This window comes from the organism of the source record quoted next, unplaced genomic scaffold, assembly GCF_019419815.1.
Source record: "Pyrus x bretschneideri cultivar Hongxiangsu unplaced genomic scaffold, Pyrus_bretschneideri_v1 Contig86, whole genome shotgun sequence".
Classification (NCBI taxonomy): Eukaryota; Viridiplantae; Streptophyta; class Magnoliopsida; order Rosales; family Rosaceae; genus Pyrus; species Pyrus x bretschneideri.
This window is the reverse complement of record NW_025999827.1, coordinates 1,401,949-1,420,963: the sequence shown is the minus strand read 5'-3', so window position 1 is coordinate 1,420,963 and position 19,015 is coordinate 1,401,949. Positions and strand designations below refer to the sequence as shown.

General features: G+C 37.1%; 2 protein-coding genes across 6 annotated transcripts; both read left to right on the top strand.

The window, feature by feature from the left end:
• Positions 1-3,469: 3,469 nt before the first annotated feature.
• Positions 3,470-8,100, top strand: LOC103931787 (serine/threonine-protein kinase rio2). The gene is made up of 13 exons (XM_048576193.1): positions 3,470-3,869; positions 3,981-4,027; positions 4,130-4,200; positions 4,298-4,411; positions 4,509-4,684; positions 4,788-4,876; positions 5,140-5,257; positions 5,451-5,524; positions 5,653-5,700; positions 6,101-6,269; positions 6,561-6,686; positions 7,189-7,284; positions 7,672-8,100. The coding sequence occupies exons 1-13, from the start codon at positions 3,786-3,788 to the stop codon at positions 7,858-7,860; spliced, it is 1,401 nt and encodes a 466-aa protein (XP_048432150.1). The 5' UTR covers positions 3,470-3,785; the 3' UTR covers positions 7,861-8,100.
• A 384-nt stretch (positions 8,101-8,484) lies between these two features.
• LOC103931788 (LMBR1 domain-containing protein 2 homolog A-like) lies at positions 8,485-17,870 on the top strand. Of its 5 annotated transcripts, none has more exons than XM_048576189.1 (14): positions 8,485-8,990; positions 9,435-9,511; positions 10,058-10,200; positions 11,013-11,167; positions 12,686-12,772; positions 12,871-13,010; positions 13,754-13,834; positions 14,334-14,398; positions 15,057-15,229; positions 15,536-15,666; positions 15,763-15,847; positions 16,368-16,581; positions 16,735-16,835; positions 16,996-17,870. In XM_048576189.1, the coding sequence occupies exons 1-14, from the start codon at positions 8,823-8,825 to the stop codon at positions 17,494-17,496; spliced, it is 2,121 nt and encodes a 706-aa protein (XP_048432146.1). In that variant the 5' UTR covers positions 8,485-8,822; the 3' UTR covers positions 17,497-17,870. The 5 variants fall into 5 exon arrangements, with proteins under 5 accessions (XP_048432146.1, XP_009339591.1, XP_048432148.1 ...); XM_009341316.3 differs by having other exon boundaries at positions 8,487-8,990; positions 10,058-10,216; positions 10,954-11,167; XM_048576191.1 differs by having other exon boundaries at positions 8,926-8,990; positions 10,080-10,200; positions 10,954-11,167.
• Positions 17,871-19,015: the final 1,145 nt, after the last annotated feature.

The window sequence follows — 19,015 nt, the reverse complement described above, 5'->3', positions numbered from 1 at the left end:
GTGGACAAGGCCACGACAAGAGGAGAACAATCCTTGCCTCAGCCTTCTAAGGCTCTTATGCCACCCAATTTAGGTAAGGTCGGTTCGAATTCAATTCCTTCTAACCCTATTCCACCAAATGTGCCTTTCCCTCACAGGTTTATGCAATCTAAGAAAGAAGAGAATGAAAAAGACATCTTAGAAACCTTCAGGAAGGTACAAGTCAATATCTCGCTTCTTAATGCAATAAAGCAAGTTTCGATGTATGCTAAGTATTTGAAGAAGCTTTGTATAACAAAGAAACAGATATCGAAGAAGGAGGTGATACATGTAAGTGAAAATATCTCTGTAATTTTGCAAAGAAAGCTGCCACCCAAATGCAAAAGTCCAGGTAGTTTCACTATCCCTTGTGTTATTGGTAATACAAGGTTTGAACATGCTATGCTAGATTTAGGTGCTTCCATTAATGTCATGCCATATTCTGTTTATGCATTTATGAATCTAGGAGAGCTTAAAAATAATGGTGTCATTATTCAATTGGTTGATCGATCTAATATATATTCGAAAGGAGTTTTTGAAGATGTTTTGGTGCAGGTAGACCATTTGATTTTTCTAGCAGATTTTTAGGTGCTTGAGATGGAGGATTCAACCCACTTTACACCATTGCCAATCTTACTTGGAAGACCTTTCATGAAAACAGCCCAAACCAAGATTGATGTGTCCAAGGGAGCGTTAACTATGGAGTTTGATGGCGATATGATTAATTTTAATGTTTCTGAATTTTTTAAGTATCCTAATGATGTTCATTCTTGTTTTGCCATTAATGTGATTGAAAATATAGGGTAGGAACGTTCAGCAGCTATCATGAATGACGTATTTAGAACCACCATTGAAAAAGGCATTGGAGTGGATCACACGGGACAAGGGGTTGGCGTTTCTGGGTCAAATTTCCTCCCTTGGGTGGGCCTTTGTTTTGTTGACCTTGGATCTATGGTGGGGCTTGCCGTTCATTTCCATGACTATGACAGGGTTTCCTTTGGTTGTGGTTGCTAGAATTAGTCGTATGCGCTTCAGGCGGAGCGTTCGAGCCGGTGGGTCGAGCTTGATGATTCCTCATCAAAAATTGGTCTTGCTTTTCAAAGAGAAGTAAAACATATATCAAATCCAAAAATTTGGTGAACTTTTGTGCCCTATATTGGTGATGTGGGACAATATTGGTGGCATTGAAGGTTGAATAGGTCTTCTCCAAGAGATTTTGTTCGATTAAGTCTTTTTTACAGAACTTAAGTAGTGATTGGATTCTACAAGCTTCAGAGTTGTATTTATTCATAGATTTAAAGTCTTGGAAGTGTAAATGCTGCCAGTCGTGTCTTACTTCAAGCAAGTAAATGTCTTTCAAGTGATCGAAGCGATCGGCCAGAGCGAGCCAGAGGGTGCGTGGATTCTCCTTTGCAAGGTAGTCGGTCTGCAGTGCATCATGGATGTATATGTGGATGAAGATCATAGTAGTAGCTTTTGGAGCTTTGTCGATGGGTTCATCGTCGGTAGGTTCCTCAATAGTAGCTTTAAGACTATTTTCAGTAAGATGAAGCTTCACGTCTTATACTCACTCTAGGTAGTTTCTTCCAGAGACTTCCAAAGTGGTGAAATCAAGCTTGTTCAAGTTCGACATGTCCTTAAAATGGAGGGTACAACAAAATGTGGTTAGTCGTATGGAAAGCCATAGACATATATCGTAGAACATGCAGGTTCTATAAGCATGTGTCGGTTTAATTTAAGCATGAAAGCTACGAGTTTCATGTGGTAAGTTTTGAATGAAAATTGTGGGTTTCAAAGGCACTAAATTTGAAACTACAGACTCGATTTAGTTATGAACATTCATTTCATATATAGGAGTACCTGCAAGGACACAGAAGACAATATACAATAAAGCGTTGTGAATTTGTGGATTGCTTCAGGAACCCAAGTGTGAGTGCATCGGGATTACGAAAGATAATCCGGTTCAAAGAAACAAAATAATTTATTGAATCGTTAATTGCCAAAAAGTGAACTTTAGGCCAATAATTTTGGATTAATTATCAGATTAATGGACTGCTGGTCATTTTAATTAATTCAATAGATCGTAACCATTCAGGTTTGATCGTAGAAGCAAAAATAATAATAACATTCGGGTTAAAATTATAGAGAATGCCAAAAAATAGCATTAGATTAGCATAGCCCAATATCGGTGGGCTTGGGTGCTGTGTGCACGGCTAAGCCCTAAAAGGGTTTAGTGGGCCATGGGTTGGCTACGGAGTAGCCCAATCATGGTTGCAAGCCACGGGCCGGGGTTTTAGGATAGACCTAGCAGTGCAGGGGAACACGGGCCCAGCTCAGAAGCTAGCCAAGGGTGTGCGAGTGAAGCCCAACTGCAGACAAGCTTCGGTTTGGGCTTCGGTGCAAGAAGCCCAGCTAAAAGGCTGGCTTCGGATCGCAGGCTGAGGCTAGGACAAAGCCTAGTTGCAGGCGGGCCAGGTTGTGCGAAGCCCATCAAGGCTTTGAGGGCTTGCTGGTGGACTTAGGGCTTGAGGCCTGTATGAAGACCAACCCAGGCCGAGGCCACGTGTTATGCAGTAAACGACGCCGTCCTAGTGATTGTGTGGCTGCATGCCAGCCATGTTGGCTCTACGGTGAGGCGTGGAGTCGCGGCTCAATCCCAATTTATTGATTTTTTTTCGAATTATAGGGTTAAAAACCCCAATTGCTTCTAAATTAATTTCGATGCTCTGAGTCACAAATTCCACATAGCATAATTACGTATTGCATGAACAAATATATATATATATATATATATATATTGACAAAATATATGAACACATATGCAATATATATATATATATATATATATAATTGAAATGAAAATATAAATATTGGGGGTTCATGCATCATGGGAAATGTTTTCATACTTCAAGGTTGTTTCAAATATTTTAATTTATTTTAAAAGAACCTAATTGGAAAAAAAATAATTGAAAGCCTTTGATGCTGTAGAAGAAAGCCTCCTCCATGATCATTCAGTTCCTTAGCTTTCAGTAAGAGTGTGCTGATAACGTGTTGTAGGCCTAATTTACTGAAAGATAAAAGAGAGATGTAATTATGATGTGTAATTATGAGATGTGTGTTGTATCACCCAATTATATCTTTATTTATACTAGTAGGATTGGTTAAATCCTTAATAGGATTAACACTTTAATATGAATTTAACTACTAAAGGGAATATACAAATATACTTCTAGATATACTAGGATTTACACAATCACATTCTTAATCTAATACAATTGCAACAATTTTATAATTTTTTATATTTTGCCAAAAAAATATATTTGTATACTACTATGAATAAAAAATAAAAGAAAAAATATTTTTGTTGAAAAAAAAAGAAAAAATATTTTTATATTACTATAAATAAGAAATAAAAGAAATAACAGACGTTATAATTGGAACCGCGGCAACAGGAAAGTGAAAACGCAGATCCTAAACCCTAAACCCTTAGCCCTCTCCTCGCCGGCAGTCTCTGTCCCTCCATCTCCATCTGTCATCAACCTCCACCAACTCAGGCCTTGTTTCCCTTCATCTCTCTCGCTCATCGATCTCTGACCCTCATAGTTGCTACCGTCAAAGCCATCGCCGCCTCCACTGAAGCCCTTGCCGCTAAGATTCAGCCTCTACCACCACAGCACCCCGACCGAACCGATCGGAACTTCCCCTTCCGAGCCTATCACCAGGATTCCCAAGGCTAAAATAGGCAGTAGAGAAAGCCAAACAGCAGAATGAAGCTGGATGTGAACATGTTGAGATACCTCTGCAAAGATGATTTTAGGGTTCTAACTGCTGTGGAAATGGGGATGAGAAATGTAAATAAACCCCTCTACTTGTTTTTTCTTTTTCCCGAAATCGGTTTAATTTCTCAGCGTAACTATAGCTGATTGCTTAATTACGTATATCTGTTTGAATTTCTCTTGCAGCATGAAATTGTTCCCTGTGAACTGGTGGATCGCATTGCTTCGCTCAAGTATGTAACATGTATCTACTTTTTAATTTTTTTTTGTTGTTGAATTTGAATCATTATCTTTTATTTTTTGTAACTTTGATGATCTAATCGTTAAATTTATAGGCATGGGGGTACTTATAAGGTTCTCAAGAATCTGCTCAGGCATAAGCTCTTGCATCACGACTCATCTAAATGTAATGCACATGTTGTAATTGATTCAATCAATCAACAATAGTTTTGTTATGAAATTTATCTTATTATGTCTTTGCTGTTGTGTTCATGTGCACCCAGATGATGGGTTTCGCCTCACCTACCTTGGTTATGATTTTCTCGCAATTAAGACTCTGGTCAATCGCGGAGTCTTTGTGTCTGTTGGCCGTCAAATTGGCGTAGGAAAAGAGTCTGGTACGCTACTCTTTTGGTTTATATTACCAATTGAGACTGTGTCAATCGTGTAGTAATATATTCCATCATTGTAAACGAACTTATTTTTCTTTTCAAGATATCTTTGAGGTGGCCACAGAAGATGGTACGGTTATGGCAATGAAGTTGCACAGGCTTGGTAGGGTTTCTTTTAGGGCTGTAAAATCTAAGCGTGATTACTTAAAACATCGGAGCAGTTATAGTTGGCTCTACTTGTCCCGCCTTGCTGCACTAAAAGAGTTCGCTTTTATGAAGGTTAGTTGTCTATATCTTTTGGCATTTTTATCTTTTTGTGTTGCCCTATTGTGGGTTTATCATGTTGATTACGTGTATGGATGATTTTGCTCTGCTTGAACAGGCTTTAGAAGAGCATGGCTTTCCTGTTCCAAGTGCTGTGGATTGTAACAGGCATTGTGTGATTATGTCACTCGTACAAGGCTACCCACTGTAAGCTTCTCCTAAAAACTACTGGTTCAAATAATTGAATCATTTAGCATTGAAACTTCGTTTCTTTTGCCAAAAATAATAATAATTGAATGAGAAACCCTGGAAATAGCATGTTACACAATGAAATTACCAGACATAATGTGTTTCTTTACGTTTTTTTTGGAGCTGGCTTGCCTAAGAATAAAAAAGATTAGAAAATGAATGAGAATGGTAATGATCGTGCTGCTTCATGGAGGTATGGAATTCACTTCTGTCTTATAAAGTGTACAGGTGAAGCAGTTGCAGAACCCAGAGGTAGTCTTTGAAACAATCATTGGACTTGTTGTTCGCCTTGCAGAGCATGGTTTAATCCACTGTGACTTCAATGAATTTAACATTATGGTATGCATTTGAGGTAGTCTCTGGTAATTTAATTTTACAACACTGTTTCTCCTACTCCTGCTCTCACTTGGTACAGTTTTCCGATATGTTCTATCAGTATTTCAGTTAATATGTGCACTCCAAAGGCCTTATTATTTCTTATTTCAACTCATAGGTAAACTCGTAAATAATTTCCAATTTTCTGTTATTTTAGATTGATGATGACGAGAAGGTCACCATGATTGATTTTCCACAAATGGTATCTGTATCACATCATAATGCACAGATGTAAGATCTGCTTCTTAAAAATGGCAGTCATTTATTGTTGATTATCTAAGTTTTTGATTTGTTTACTTGCCCAAAAATTTTGTTTATCAGATACCATATTCTCATTTTATGAAATTCCCATGTTTCAGGTACTTTGACCGTGATGTTGAATGTGCCTTTAAGTTTTTTAGAAAGAGGTCAGTGTTCTTTTGTTTCAACTAGCAAGTTAGATGCAATTTCTTTTCACTTTCTGAATTTTTATATATAATCTTCAAGGTTGTGAAACCCCTGAACAGCATTTCTAGTTGGGTTGACAGAAGGAATGCATCCAGATGATATTTGGCACCATTTGCTTGATAACATTAGTTTAACAGCAACACACTGAACAATAACATATAGGTTATGTGCAACTGACAAACTGCTTATTTATTGCCTCCTCCGATTTCATTATTTTCTTTAAGATCATTAGTATACGGTGGTGTCTACTTACTTTTCATTTATCCACCTGAGGTTAGGGTATGTGTCAGTGGCATGTGAATAAAAAATGTTGGGGATAAATGTTCTGCCTAGTTTGTTAAGATTCTTTCTTTTTCTCAGGTTCAACATGAATTTTCGAGAGTGCAGAGATGATATCGATGGAACAGAGGTAGACACAGACGAAAGTGTGAGGCTTTGTTTTTCTTCCATAGCCAAGGATGCTGTTTTTCTGGACAAGGAACTTGCTGCCAGTGGGTTTACTAGGAAGGATCAGGAAGACATTGAGAAGGTATCATGTTGACGTGAAGCATGGTAGATTCATATACATTCTCAATTTGTATTTGTGGAGCCAGACACTCATATTGTTCTTGCAAGGAAGATGTTACACCCTTTTGGAAAAACTTTTCATTGGGTTATCGAGTGTATAGTCCACATCTGTGGTCACAATATACATTTCTATTTCTGATCAAGTTCATTTAACCAAAAATGCCTTTTCAGTCGTATGCAAGACATCTCTGAGTCCAATATCGTTCTATTTATTTTTGTTGTAATGTTCTCAATATTTTGTTGTTACATGCAGTTCATTGAAGGAAGTTTGGATAAGGATGCTAGTTCTGGTGATGAAGGTGCTGAAGATGGCACGGACGTATCTGTGCTAAATGAAGCGAACATAGAGGGTGTTGATTCATTGCATTTGGTAGATCAGGTACATTTTTCACTTGATGTTGATGTCATGAAGAAATGGAAGTGATCTGAGTCACAATCTGAGATCTTAAGTAATTCTCTATGTGCAAGATGAAAATTAGTGAAATCATAACTGATAGTGTATTTGCAGAGGAATATAGAAAGTTCTTGTGTTTGTATAACGAATTAATAATAACAAATCGGCTTGTGAAAATAACTCTGACTTGTATAATTGTATCTTACTAAGAGAGACATCCTTTATTTCGGTGGTCCTTATTTACTTGGAGATGCTTTCTTGCATCATGCATTGTAATTTCATACTTACACTTAGGTTTTTTTTTTTTTTTTTTAATCATTATTTTTAAGGAGGGGAGAAGGGTTTAAAACTATTATAATAATTTAGAGAGTTTTAGGGTGGGGGGGGGGGAGGTAGCTTTGAACCCTGGACGCATGGTAGAAACCCAACACACTATCAATTAGGATATTGGCCCACATGCTAATTACACTTTGTTATAATAATTCAGGATCAGACTTCAAATTTAAAGCAGGAAGAGGACAATCTAAGAAACTGTGAAGCAGGCCCGAGCAGTAAACCTGAATGTGAAGATGTGAGTGACAAGGTAAGTCTTGAAATTGTACTTCCTACATGGAATTGAAGTTAGGATTATTTAGGCCTTGTAGTGTACGGTCAATCATGGCCTGGCAGATATTAGGTAACTTATATTTACAACGTCATGGGTTCATAGCTTGTGGATCCATACCTTAATGCAGCTGCAATAGGCTAATAGCAGTTGTCTTTCCTTGTGCTACTTATCAACTAAGTCAAGATTGTTGAAGTTTATTGTTTTGTTAATGAAATCAGTTTTGCTTAATTAAAGTTAAATGTAATTAGTGAAAGTGCATATAAACTGAGATGTAATTGTCCTTCAATCCAATGAGAAATCAGTTTCTTTTACATTACACTGTAATGATATGGAAAAGCACTCTGAATAGTTTTGTTTCCGCAGGAGGGAGATAATGACACTGAAAAGGACAATGATGCGGAGCTGGTAAAGCGCTTGAACAAGCAGAGACGACGTGCCATGTCAGCAGCCCGTGGGCGACGGAAGACTCTTTCCTCCAGAAATACCTACAAAGATAAGGGCGGCAGATCCTCTACCAGTTGCAAAATTCAGCATCAATTAAGCAGCTGGTAGAATATGTGAAGTCCCACCTCAAAATCCAATCCTTGGTATCTATAAGTTCCAAGTCTGGGCTTGTTTGGTATTTTATTGAATCAGAGAGTTTTATCTAAGTATCGGGTATTTAAGCGGTATTTTACATGTCATAATACACGTGGAGGAAATGTTATAAATACTCTTTAGCTTCAAAAACAAAAAATGAGATCCAAAAAGTGCTACCATCTTTCTTATAATATAAGAAATCCGCAACCCTAACCCGTCTTTAACCTCAAAGACTTCACCAGATTGTGGAAAACTTGACTTCTTTTCTTTCTTTTATGGTTCATTTAATTATAATGGTTTAGCCGACTCTATCTCTACGGCTTGACCTAATTATTATGATAAATAGAATAAATGATCCCTCCACTCTATGGCTTGATAAAGTAGATTAAATGATTTCTTTTGATAGATGGATGTGGACACATAATAAAACCAAAGTAGATAGATTTAATCAAATTTATCTAACAGTAGTAAGCGAGATGATGAGCATCACAACTACTTAAGGTTAAGATTGGTGGGCAAATACATATGACAGCTTTATTGTAACGTAAACTGACAATCATGTCTATGCATTTTGATAGCGCGAAAAAATATTTTCGTGTAAACACACAATTGGAGGAAAGAAACGCACGCGCGCAAACACCAGTTTTTTCAAGTGAAAAACCAAGCCCCCGCCAACTTTCTCTCTCTTCCGCCGATCCAGATCGCCATGTACTTTTCTAAAAGCCCAAATCCAATAAAGCGCATATAATTACACGTTTCTGTCAACTCTCCTTTCTCCGACCTCCGACCACTCCCTCCCCGCATGCCACCGAACAACGCTTTCAAACGCCGGTGGCTCACCGCTCCTCGCATTTGCAGCGATTGGGTCGTCTGATCCATTTGACCCGTTTCACAAAACTGCGTCGTTTTTTTCTAGAGAAGAGGAAGAAGGAGAGATGTGGGTCTTCTACCTGATCTCTCTGCCCCTGACCTTGGGCATGGTTCTTTTCACGCTCAAGTACTTCGCCGGCCCGGAGGTCCCTCGCTATGTTATGATCACCGTCGGGTACACCTGGTTCTGTTCTCTCTCCATCATCGTCATTGTGCCCGCCGACATCTGGACGGTACTTTTTCCATGACGTCGTTTCTTTCAGTTTATGGCTGTTTGAAGTCGATTCCATTATTAGGATTTTTCATATTTCTGAATTTTGAGGTGTTTCATTCAATTGGATGCATTTTTTTGAAACTTTTTCAGCTGGTTGTTTATACATTTCTCTGCAGCTCAGTTTAGCTCGCCTAACTTTTTTGGGATTTCTGTTTCTTTTCTGTAATAATGCAGAAGCCTTTTGTTGTCAATTTCGGAGGGCTGATTTTGTTTTCAGCTAAAGCATTTTGTTTTTCGGTTTCGAATATTTGAAATGATGTAAAGTTAGTTCATTGACTTACCCAATTGCATTTTTGTCATTCAGGACTATCTGTTACTTTATCTACTGGTTCAAGTAATTATTTTGGCTATGCAACGATTGGTGGTTTCACGAATGTTCCTGATTGTTTTATTACATTTGCAGACGATAAACCATATTGAGAGTGGAGGAATATCTTTCTTTTGGAGCTGGTCATATTGGAGTACATTTTTACTAACTTGGTACGGAACATGGAAATTCATCGACTCTTTTAGTTGCCCCTTTTGTATATACTTGAGTAGCCTAAGGTTCAAAATTCCAGTTAGAATATTATCTGGCTGTTACTACTCTCTATCTCTACCTTGGTGATTAACATTACTGTCAAGTATCTCATATTGTGAGCTATTGGACATGCGTATAATCCAAGCAATTGCTAACAATATTTTGGTTGAATAAGCTCCATCAAATGACTTTTCTGTGTTTGTGACCTTTTACTCAATGTTTATATGTTCTGTTCTCTCTGTCCTGTTTTTCGTTTTCGCTTTTCCAGAAGATTAATTTTTGGTACGAAATAGAAATCTTAGGAACATTCTACCTTATTGTTGAGTTTCTTTTAATGAACTGTTAGTTCTGCGCCATTTCTAATTTTAATCTTTGCAGTCATGATTATATGATTATCTGCCCTTTCAAGTTGCCTTTGATTGGATAAATAATAGCATTATGTATATATAAATGGGTTTATAGCTAACTTGTAAATTTCCTCATATTTCTAAGTTATCTCTAAGCAGGACTTTGGTGCCCCTTATTCAGGGTTTTGAAGATGCTGGGGACTTCACCGTGACAGAGAGATTGAAGACTAGTGTACATGTTAACTTGGTTTTCTATCTGATTCTGGGGTTTATTGGTCTTCTTGGATTAATTCTTCTCATCAGTATGCACAAAAACTGGTTTGATCCTTGTCCTCCAAATTTGATTTATATCCATGTCGATAGTAACTTCTTCTTAGGTTTTTCCTATAGACATTAAATAAGTTGTAAATTCTTATTTCAAATGGCCCTGCTCCCCATTTATGCGATAAATACTAAATTATTGCTCTATCTGTTTCTTTTGTGTTCTGAAATGATTTAAGGAAACATCGAAGAACTTTCGATTTTTTAGGTTGTTGATTAATATCAAGATGTTGAACGTAGTTTATAATTGACAGAAAGAGCAATTAGATACAGTAGCAGTTTATTTAAGAACAGTAGAACACACATTAGAGTTTCACATCCAAGACATGTCTATGTAATTTTCTCTTTCCCAAAAACCTATGAAATAATCATTTCTGCTACAATAGATGATTGGGCTGGATAACATTGAAGTTAAAAAAGAGTAAGTACCTTGTAACTCGAGTGTGGGCACTAAGGTGGTAGGACAATGGTTCGACTCATTTGGCAGGGCTTGCTGTTGTATTTTACTGGCTGGCCCCCTTCCAAGTTAAGTTGGGTCATAAAAAGTATGTAGTGCAAACTAGATGTAAAAATTTGCTCAAGTAGAGAAGGCTATAAGGAGTAGATAGAAGATAATGTCGCAGCCAGTATAACAGGGCTCATTTTTTTCTTTATGATTTTCCTTGGCTATTTGAGCTGTCCTATACCTTCCTCATTTCTTTCCATTTTTTCCCCTTTTTTTGCTTAATTAACAGGGGTGGAGGTGTTCTTGGTTTTGCCATGGGCTGCTCGAATACTTTTGGACTTGTTACAGGTGCATTTCTTCTTGGATTTGGTTTGAGCGAAATCCCAAAGGGCCTTTGGAAAAATTCTGATTGGACTATCCGCCAAAAAGTTCTATCTCATAAAATTGCCAAAATGGCTGTGAAACTTGACGACGCTCATCAAGATCTTTCAAATGCTATTGTGGTAACTCTCAGTTGTTAATGCAAAGACTTCTGTGTTTTCTTTTGCTCTCTGCTCTCTTTTTCCTTGTCAGAAAACTACACCATGCTATATTTATCAACATTTTCGGGTTGTTTAAATTTGTTTTAATACATAAAAGTTGATTTTTCAGCATGTTTGTCTGAAATTCTGAGTTGTTATTGTTGTTCATTTACCTTTCTGTAACTTGTACCTATGTACAAATTACAGGTGGACATTTTTCCAGTGAGCTGTCAAATTCGATTGGACGGCCTTACCAGATTGGCCCGGTTTTCTTTTCTTATTCTGATTGAATTAAGTGAATACCTATTCAACCTGATAGATCCAGTTCTGTGTTGTTTTAAATGATTAACCCTAAATACGAACTCAACCCAATTTGAATAATACAGTATTGAAATTTGTGTTGCTCGCATTCAGTTGATATTTGAACCAGTCTTGTGTTAAACCAAATGTACCAACGCCTGTACTAAACCTGGTTTTCAGATAATATTAATTATATTATACTTAAACTTTATTCATTTACTTCTAATAAATATATTGACTAAATAACAAATCATATTTTGGAATTGCTTCCATAGCTGACTTGGCCGAGTGCATGATTTTTCATTTTTCCTAGCAGAAGACTGTTACACTGTAACTTTGTTCATGCTCGAACCTTCCCTTTTCCGAACTGTACGCTTCCTCTCCTGTGGTATCTCTCTCCTTTATCTGTTAGAAACTGAAGACTCACTTTTTTTTCTTTATCAAAGTCATGGATATCTCTCAAGGGCTCACAGTTCTAGCAGCTTATGTTGACCACGCATTTGATCTCAGACCTACTTTGGTGTTTATATTCTAATTTTGTCTAATGCTGAGAGTCAATCTCAGCTTTTTTTGTGCAAGCTCAATAGAATGTTTCATGTCTGTTCAGCTGTCTTAACCTAAGAGCTTTTTATGCTTTTATTATTCTCAATGAAATCTTTACCTTTGTAAAGATTCTAGTAGAGAACTTTCAAGGATTACATATGTTCATATACACAAAAGGGGTTGGGGGTAGGGAGGAATGGAGTATGGTCCCCAACATGTGATCTCATATTCCCAGGTTGGGGGTAGGGAGGAATGGAGTATGGTCCCCAACATGTGATCTCATATTCCCAACATATGTTGTATCTATGACAATGGGGAAATGCATGCAAGACTGTTAAGTTAATGTATTTGTGGGAAAAGAAGTTACATTATTTGCCTTGTTTCCTTTTTGGCTGTGTGTGTTTGGTTACTCCCTTCAGAAATGTTGTAATTTTCTGATCTTTGCCTTTGTGAGAAATTCATGTCTCATGTTTCCCTAAAAGTTGAAAGTTCTTCAAAGTTTTTAACCCCCTTTGTCTTCTTGGCATGAACTATGCTTTCCAGTTTTCACTGTAGTGTTGTAACTTGTATCTTTGTAGTTTCTCACAGTATGATTGTACTTCTATATAACTTTGATTTGATATTACTTTTCTCTAAACTTAATGGTTTGCTCATTAGGTTGCCCAAGCAACATCCACTCAGATGTCCAAGCGCGATCCTTTGAGACCCTACATGGATATTATAGACAACATGTTAGCTCAAATGGTATTTATTTACTTATTTACACAATTGAAAAGAAACGAAATTGATCCTCACTTTTTCTGTAATTTTTCTCTTTGTAATATTTTTCCCTCCCTTACCAGTTCAGGGAGGACCCATCCTTCAAACCGCAAGGTGGCCGATTAGGTGAAAACGACATGGACTATGATACTGATGAAAAATCAATGGCAACGCTTAGGCGTCATCTTCGAGGAGCCCGGGAAGAGTATTATCGGTACAAAAGGTAAACCACTTTGCTGAATACATGTCTGTATGTTCGTCATCTTCATCTGCAAGCTATTCACTTAGTTTTTTTTGCATTTGTTTGTGAGTAAATCAATGTTTATTCAGGCTGTAAATGTTCTAGATAATCCTTAGTGATCAGGAACTACATAGGTTGCAAATTTCTTGTAGATGGCTGTCTTGCTGCTTGTAAAACAATCTTATGATATGTGCTCCTTTTAGTTGATCTTTGTTGTAGTTTTCATTCTGAAAAAATATTACTTTTAGAAAGCATTCTTACGTGTCAATGTTTTTGCACATATTGAATTAGAATTTACCTTTCTGCTTAATAATGGAAAAACTTATTCGTTGGAATTGTATGTTTAATTCAGTCTATGCAGTCTATGCAGTAATGCATTATCAATCAGGTTGCTGATATGTGAATAAGTTTGTTGTCCTGTAATTTTTCCTTTCTAGTGTTGCTTTGCTTTAGTGTTGCCATGCTCACCTTTTGTATTATAAATCAAGATATAACTGAAGGTTTGTGTACTGTTTTCTACTGGATGCATGCTGATGGAATAGGCATATATAAATGCTAAGTACTGGTGTATGATGTATTTAATAATAATGTGGGATTCAAGTTTTTATTATGAATTTAGGATCCAGAGTCAACTACTATTTTCACCTTCCGATTCAGTATTCTACTGGATTTGTAATTATAATAGTTAGGTTCATTTTATCTAAAATTTGCCACTAGTTTTGCAGCGAGTATATGACTTATGTTTTGGAGGCCCTTGAACTTGAAGATACTATAAAAAATTATGAACGCCGGAGTTCTACTGGATGGTATGCCTCTGATCCTGCTTTCTCTATTCTTATTCCATCGTTACATGTATGCTACAAACGCGCACCAACTTGCACACACTTGTATAGATATGGGGTAATGTTCTCATCCCAAATATCTTAAATGTTATGTTGCTAAAGTGTCAATATTTGATCACATATGCAAACAAGAATCCGTTTGATTATTGGTGCAGAGTAACAATCAGACAGCATAAGATGTTAGACTGACTGGAAAGAATATATGCATATATACACACACACATAAATTGGATCGCTGAAAAAACTTACAGAATGATTACTATCTCAAATATGAGGGATCCCTCAATGGAAGGGGAAGGATCCGTGACACCACTTTTTTTACACAGCTTTTAGAATATTAAAAGTGGTGCCACGGATCTGCCCCCATATATAAAATATAATTATGTTATATTGATATAAGTTCTTGACTATTAATCGAAAGAAAAAGAATTCTTGACCTTACAAGTACATGCTACCATTTCAGGAAATATGTCTCAAGCTTCAGACATACTCGAACTGGCACATTAGGATCTCCTGTTGATACAATAGGTAACATTCAGATCAATAAATTCCTTTCTACATTAAATTTTAAGTACTTGGCACGGCTGAGTTATGAATTCCATCTTTTGTTAAGTTGCATGTAGGGTCTTGTATATGCTTTAATGTAAATAGGATACATACATGTGAAGACAGAACTTTATATTGTCTTATCTTGGCTATAGAAATACATTCTTGATAAACCCACTATATATAGTCTTACTTTATTTTCATGCATCTTTCCACCATAAAGCTTCTCAGAGTATCTCCAAGGGAGTATACAAACCAAGTTGGCAAAATTGTACTATACGAACCAATGTGGCATGTTGCCTACCCATTGGTCTCATAAAACAAAACGGGTCACTCCATGGGACTAGGCAAACCAAGTTAGCAAAATTGTATTATATTGTTAAAATTTTTTTTTTTTGAACCAAAAAAGATGTAAATGGTAAAACTTGTGGAATGATTACTACAAGGTGTCCCTCAAATAAAGTTATTTGCCTGCTCATATGCCTACGCATTTGTATACTCCGTCGGAGATGCTCTTAAGCCTCAATATTATATTTTGGTAATGGAACATAAAATTAATGTAAATGAAGCTTTATCTTGTTTGAATATTAAAAAGTCAATCTCTAAACTGAAATCAAGATTAATTCTGTCCCTTTTGCAGAATTCTTATGGCGCTGCATACTAAGAAAAGAAGTTGAGAAACTTTTGGCTGTCATACTTGGTATCATTTCAGTTGCTATTCTTTTAGCGGAGGCAACTCTTCTTCCTCGAGTTGATCTATCTCTCTTTTCAATTCTCATCAATTCTGTTGGAAAGCAAGAGGTTCTTGTACAGGTGGGTGATATGTATTTTAGTAAGTTGTAGTCTTTTTGTTCTGTCAAATTTTGAAGGTCAATATTCCTCGCCCAGGTTTCATTGCTGGACATAGTGTTTAAAAGGAAAAATTGAACGAAGCTAGTTGCATGTGTTCATTGGACTAGTATGAATCCACATCTTTGTGACAAGTTGCACATAGAAATGATTAGAAGTGAATTGACCTTCTTATATAACGTGTCTGGTCTTCTTATTTGAAGGAATGCTGTTTCTTTTTATTACTCTACCGCTCACTGATGTAAATTTGTTTAATCAACTATTTCCCAGGTATTTGCCTTTGTTCCTTTGCTGTATATGTGCATCTGCACATACTACTCCTTGTTCAAAATTGGTATGTTGATGTTTTACTCATTAACACCCAGGCAAACAAACTCAGTCAATTTGCTTATGATATGCTCGTAAGTTTTGATCTTAACTCTAGTTTTACGACTTGAAGGTCTTACTCATCTTTTGTTAAAGCAGTACTCACATTCCATTTTCATCATATCTTCCAGGATGGTTGCTCGTTATGCTCCTCCAGTTTCATACAATTTCCTTAATCTCATTCGTCTTGGTGAACATAAGACCATATTTGAGAAGGTATTCTCTCATCCATCTCATCTGTTCCTCTCTTACTTTTCATCCTTTCCATTTATAGTTATAAGGGTTTCTTGCTGCAAAGCCAATTTAAAAGCTTTCAAACTTTTGTCATGATTTTAATTTAAATCTAAATACTCTTGGGCAACTGCAAGTCTAACAAAAATAAAAATAAAAATCTTTGGTACCTTGTGTATTTGTTTTTTTTGTAAGTGATGTCCCCTTTTCTAAACATAATAACATTCATGGGTAATATCATTTTTCCCTGGTTGGGTCTTATGTTTTCAAAACTCTTCTTGATTGATGTCATAGTTTTCTCACATTTGTAAATTGTTGACCAAAAAAAATGGATTTTTCATCAATTGTAAATTCACTTTTAAACATTACCATAAATTTCCCGTGTAGTTTTGGGTTCAGCATTAGTTATATTAGATTTTGGCTTGTTTGTATAACTGTTGAACTACCCTTCCTTTAGTTGATAACTGACTACTTTTCCATTGTATTTGGGGATATTTTATGGCAGCGAATGGGAAACATTGATCAAGCTGTCCCTTTCTTTGGGAGTGAGTTTAACAGAATTTATCCACTTATCATGGTTGTGTACACCCTGTTGGTTGCGTGCAATTTTTTTGACCGCATACTTGATTTTTTTGGGAGCTGGAAGCGATTTAGGTTTCAAACCGAGGCTGATGATATGGATGGTTTTGATCCATCTGGATTAATTATCTTACAAAAGGGTAAGCTTATGCCATGATCTGCTCTTCTTGCAAGGCATAAACTACTATTCACTTGGGCAGGCCATCTGTGAATTTAGCATATTTTTTCTCTTTTTGGTTAAAAATTTCCGTATCTGTTGTGAGTGACTAATTAACTTGTTCTCATTTCCTCAGAACGATCTTGGATTGAACAAGGTCTGAAAGTTGGTGAACATGTTATACCCCTAGCTAGGAATTTCAACAGCACGGATGTTGAGACAGGCAGCAACAACATGGTACATTAATAGTTAGCATGCAAGATGTTTGGATTTACTGAGTAAATTATTTGGCATACTGTAGCTATCCTAATATGTGATTTCTTTTCCGGGTTCATATTATCCTTTTTCTTCTTCACGCTTATAGTTCGTTTCCCAACTTCAAATGTTGAATTTTCAGGATAGGACTCATGTTGAACTGAAGGCAACAACCAGTCTGGGCACTGAGGGTGCAAACGGAACTGCCTCAAAATCCTTGAGTGATGAATCTCGTATTAGATATGGCTCAAGCAAAGAAGCCAACAGCAACAAGTATGCTGCCATTAGAGATCAGAGCAGGCAATCATCTTCGAATACAAATCAGAATATTTCTGCCGCCAAGGTCTCCTTGCGTGACGAAGGCAACTCTAACCCTGATAGCATGGCAGGAGGGTTACATACTGGTTTGTCCTCAAAGTGGGAATCAATGAAAAACGGTTTCCAAAATTTCAAGGCAAACATAGCGGCCAAAAAATTTATTCCCCTGCACCAAGTTCAAGATACTGTAGAGCTATCTCGTGCTTCATCTAATGAGTCCCTCGATGAGATATTCCAGAGATTGAAACGGCGGTCGGTAGACCATGTGAGTTATGTTGACGAGGATGAAGATGGCATGGAGGGGAAGTCTGGTCCCAGCAGATAATATTTATGATCTGTTCTAGGTAATGAACTTTACACTTTTGGAATTGGGAATTATAAAAGCCCAACGCTGCGATTTTGCCTGCGAAGATTAGTCCGGCCTGGGAGGATATTTTGCGATGCTGAAACTACATACATTTAGCAGCTGCTAGTCGGAAGACTCGAACAATTTGACAGGTAAAATAGGAATACTTCAGTGATCTGTAAAAAAAAAAAAAGAAAGAAATGCCAGTGTTGGGGAATGCTTGTATTTCAATTATACGTGTAATTGTAAAAAAATGTCACCATTTGTTTCTCCACTGCCAACGCCTTGGAGCCGATTAGTATTCATCAGAAATGCACTTTCTTTTGATATGCAGTGCAATATTTCGAACACTAGTTACAATTTTGCATTTTCCATATGACAGTATTTACATTTTCATTACAGTAGGAGCGTACACATCAAATTTATTCACCAAATAATGTGTCTGCTCCGATGCCTTTATATTCTTTATAGCATTTATTAAGAAGCAAGTAATCATGCCAAAATGTAAAAATTCAAGATGTGTTGGCTGACACCTGGAAGGTAACGAAGCCATAAATTGTAGTGATGTGGAAAATGTGAATAAATTTAAACCTAAAAGTACCTAAAGACAAGAGTGCGCTGTGAGCGGGAATAAATCCATTTCACACGCGACGTCAGAGCATAAGGACAATAGTGTGGGTAAGGATCATACCCTTAGAGGTAGCCACCTAGACTGAGATTTGCCAAGAATCCTCGTTGATACGAACCTTCAACAGCTAAAACCTGGAAGGGTGCAAAAACAAGGGTAAGTGAGCCCGAAAATAGAGTTTTTAATGAAAACCTTTTGAAAATGTTATAACCCCTCGCAGTAAAACCCGTATAATTTTCTAGAACATAATAATCCATATGTATATAGAAATCATGCTCGAGAGTAGTGAAAACCGAGTATATGCCATGTCAAGTATCTCAGTAATAAAATAAGTAAGGCAGGTGAAATAAATCAATGTAAAATGATATGCTAGCCAGAGTCACCTAACGTGACCTATACGGCTGAACCTATAGCTCATTAACCAATTCCTGCACACTAGTCGGAACCACCTAATGTGGTATGTACGACAGGGCTGGGTGTAAATAGGTACGCTCAAGTGAAGGCTGCACGAATAGTCGCGGGTCACCTACGAGTCGGAACCACCTAATGTGGTCTGTACGATAGGGCTGCGCACCAAACTTGGATCCAAGGTGAGCGTGCGGTGCGGGAGGTGAACATCACGTGAAGGATTGTGTCCTGGCTATGGGCGGAAGCACTAACACTGAGGTGCAGAATAATGAGCTCTACATGCCTCTGCATATAACCATAACCAATGCAACCACTAACATCATACAGTACTCACCTAAAACATACCTAACCTCCACAGCGTCATACAATAGTATGCATATAATAGAATGAAATGCAAGCATGACATGGCATTTAAAAGAATACGCTCGTTTCAAAATAGTTTCTGGGAAAATGTAAAGCATA

Coding starts and splice junctions, on each gene's coding strand:
- LOC103931787 (XM_048576193.1), top strand. CDS start 3,786: ATGAAGCTGGATGTGAACATGTTGAGATACCTCTGCAAAGATGATTTT. Junction 3,870..3,980: donor TGGAAATGGGGATGAGAAAT/GTAAATAAACCC, acceptor TTTCTCTTGCAG/CATGAAATTGTTCCCTGTGA. Junction 5,525..5,652: donor TCACATCATAATGCACAGAT/GTAAGATCTGCT, acceptor CCCATGTTTCAG/GTACTTTGACCGTGATGTTG.
- LOC103931788 (XM_009341316.3), top strand. CDS start 8,823: ATGTGGGTCTTCTACCTGATCTCTCTGCCCCTGACCTTGGGCATGGTT. Junction 9,512..10,057: donor AGTACATTTTTACTAACTTG/GTACGGAACATG, acceptor ATCTCTAAGCAG/GACTTTGGTGCCCCTTATTC. Junction 16,836..16,995: donor AGACAGGCAGCAACAACATG/GTACATTAATAG, acceptor TTGAATTTTCAG/GATAGGACTCATGTTGAACT.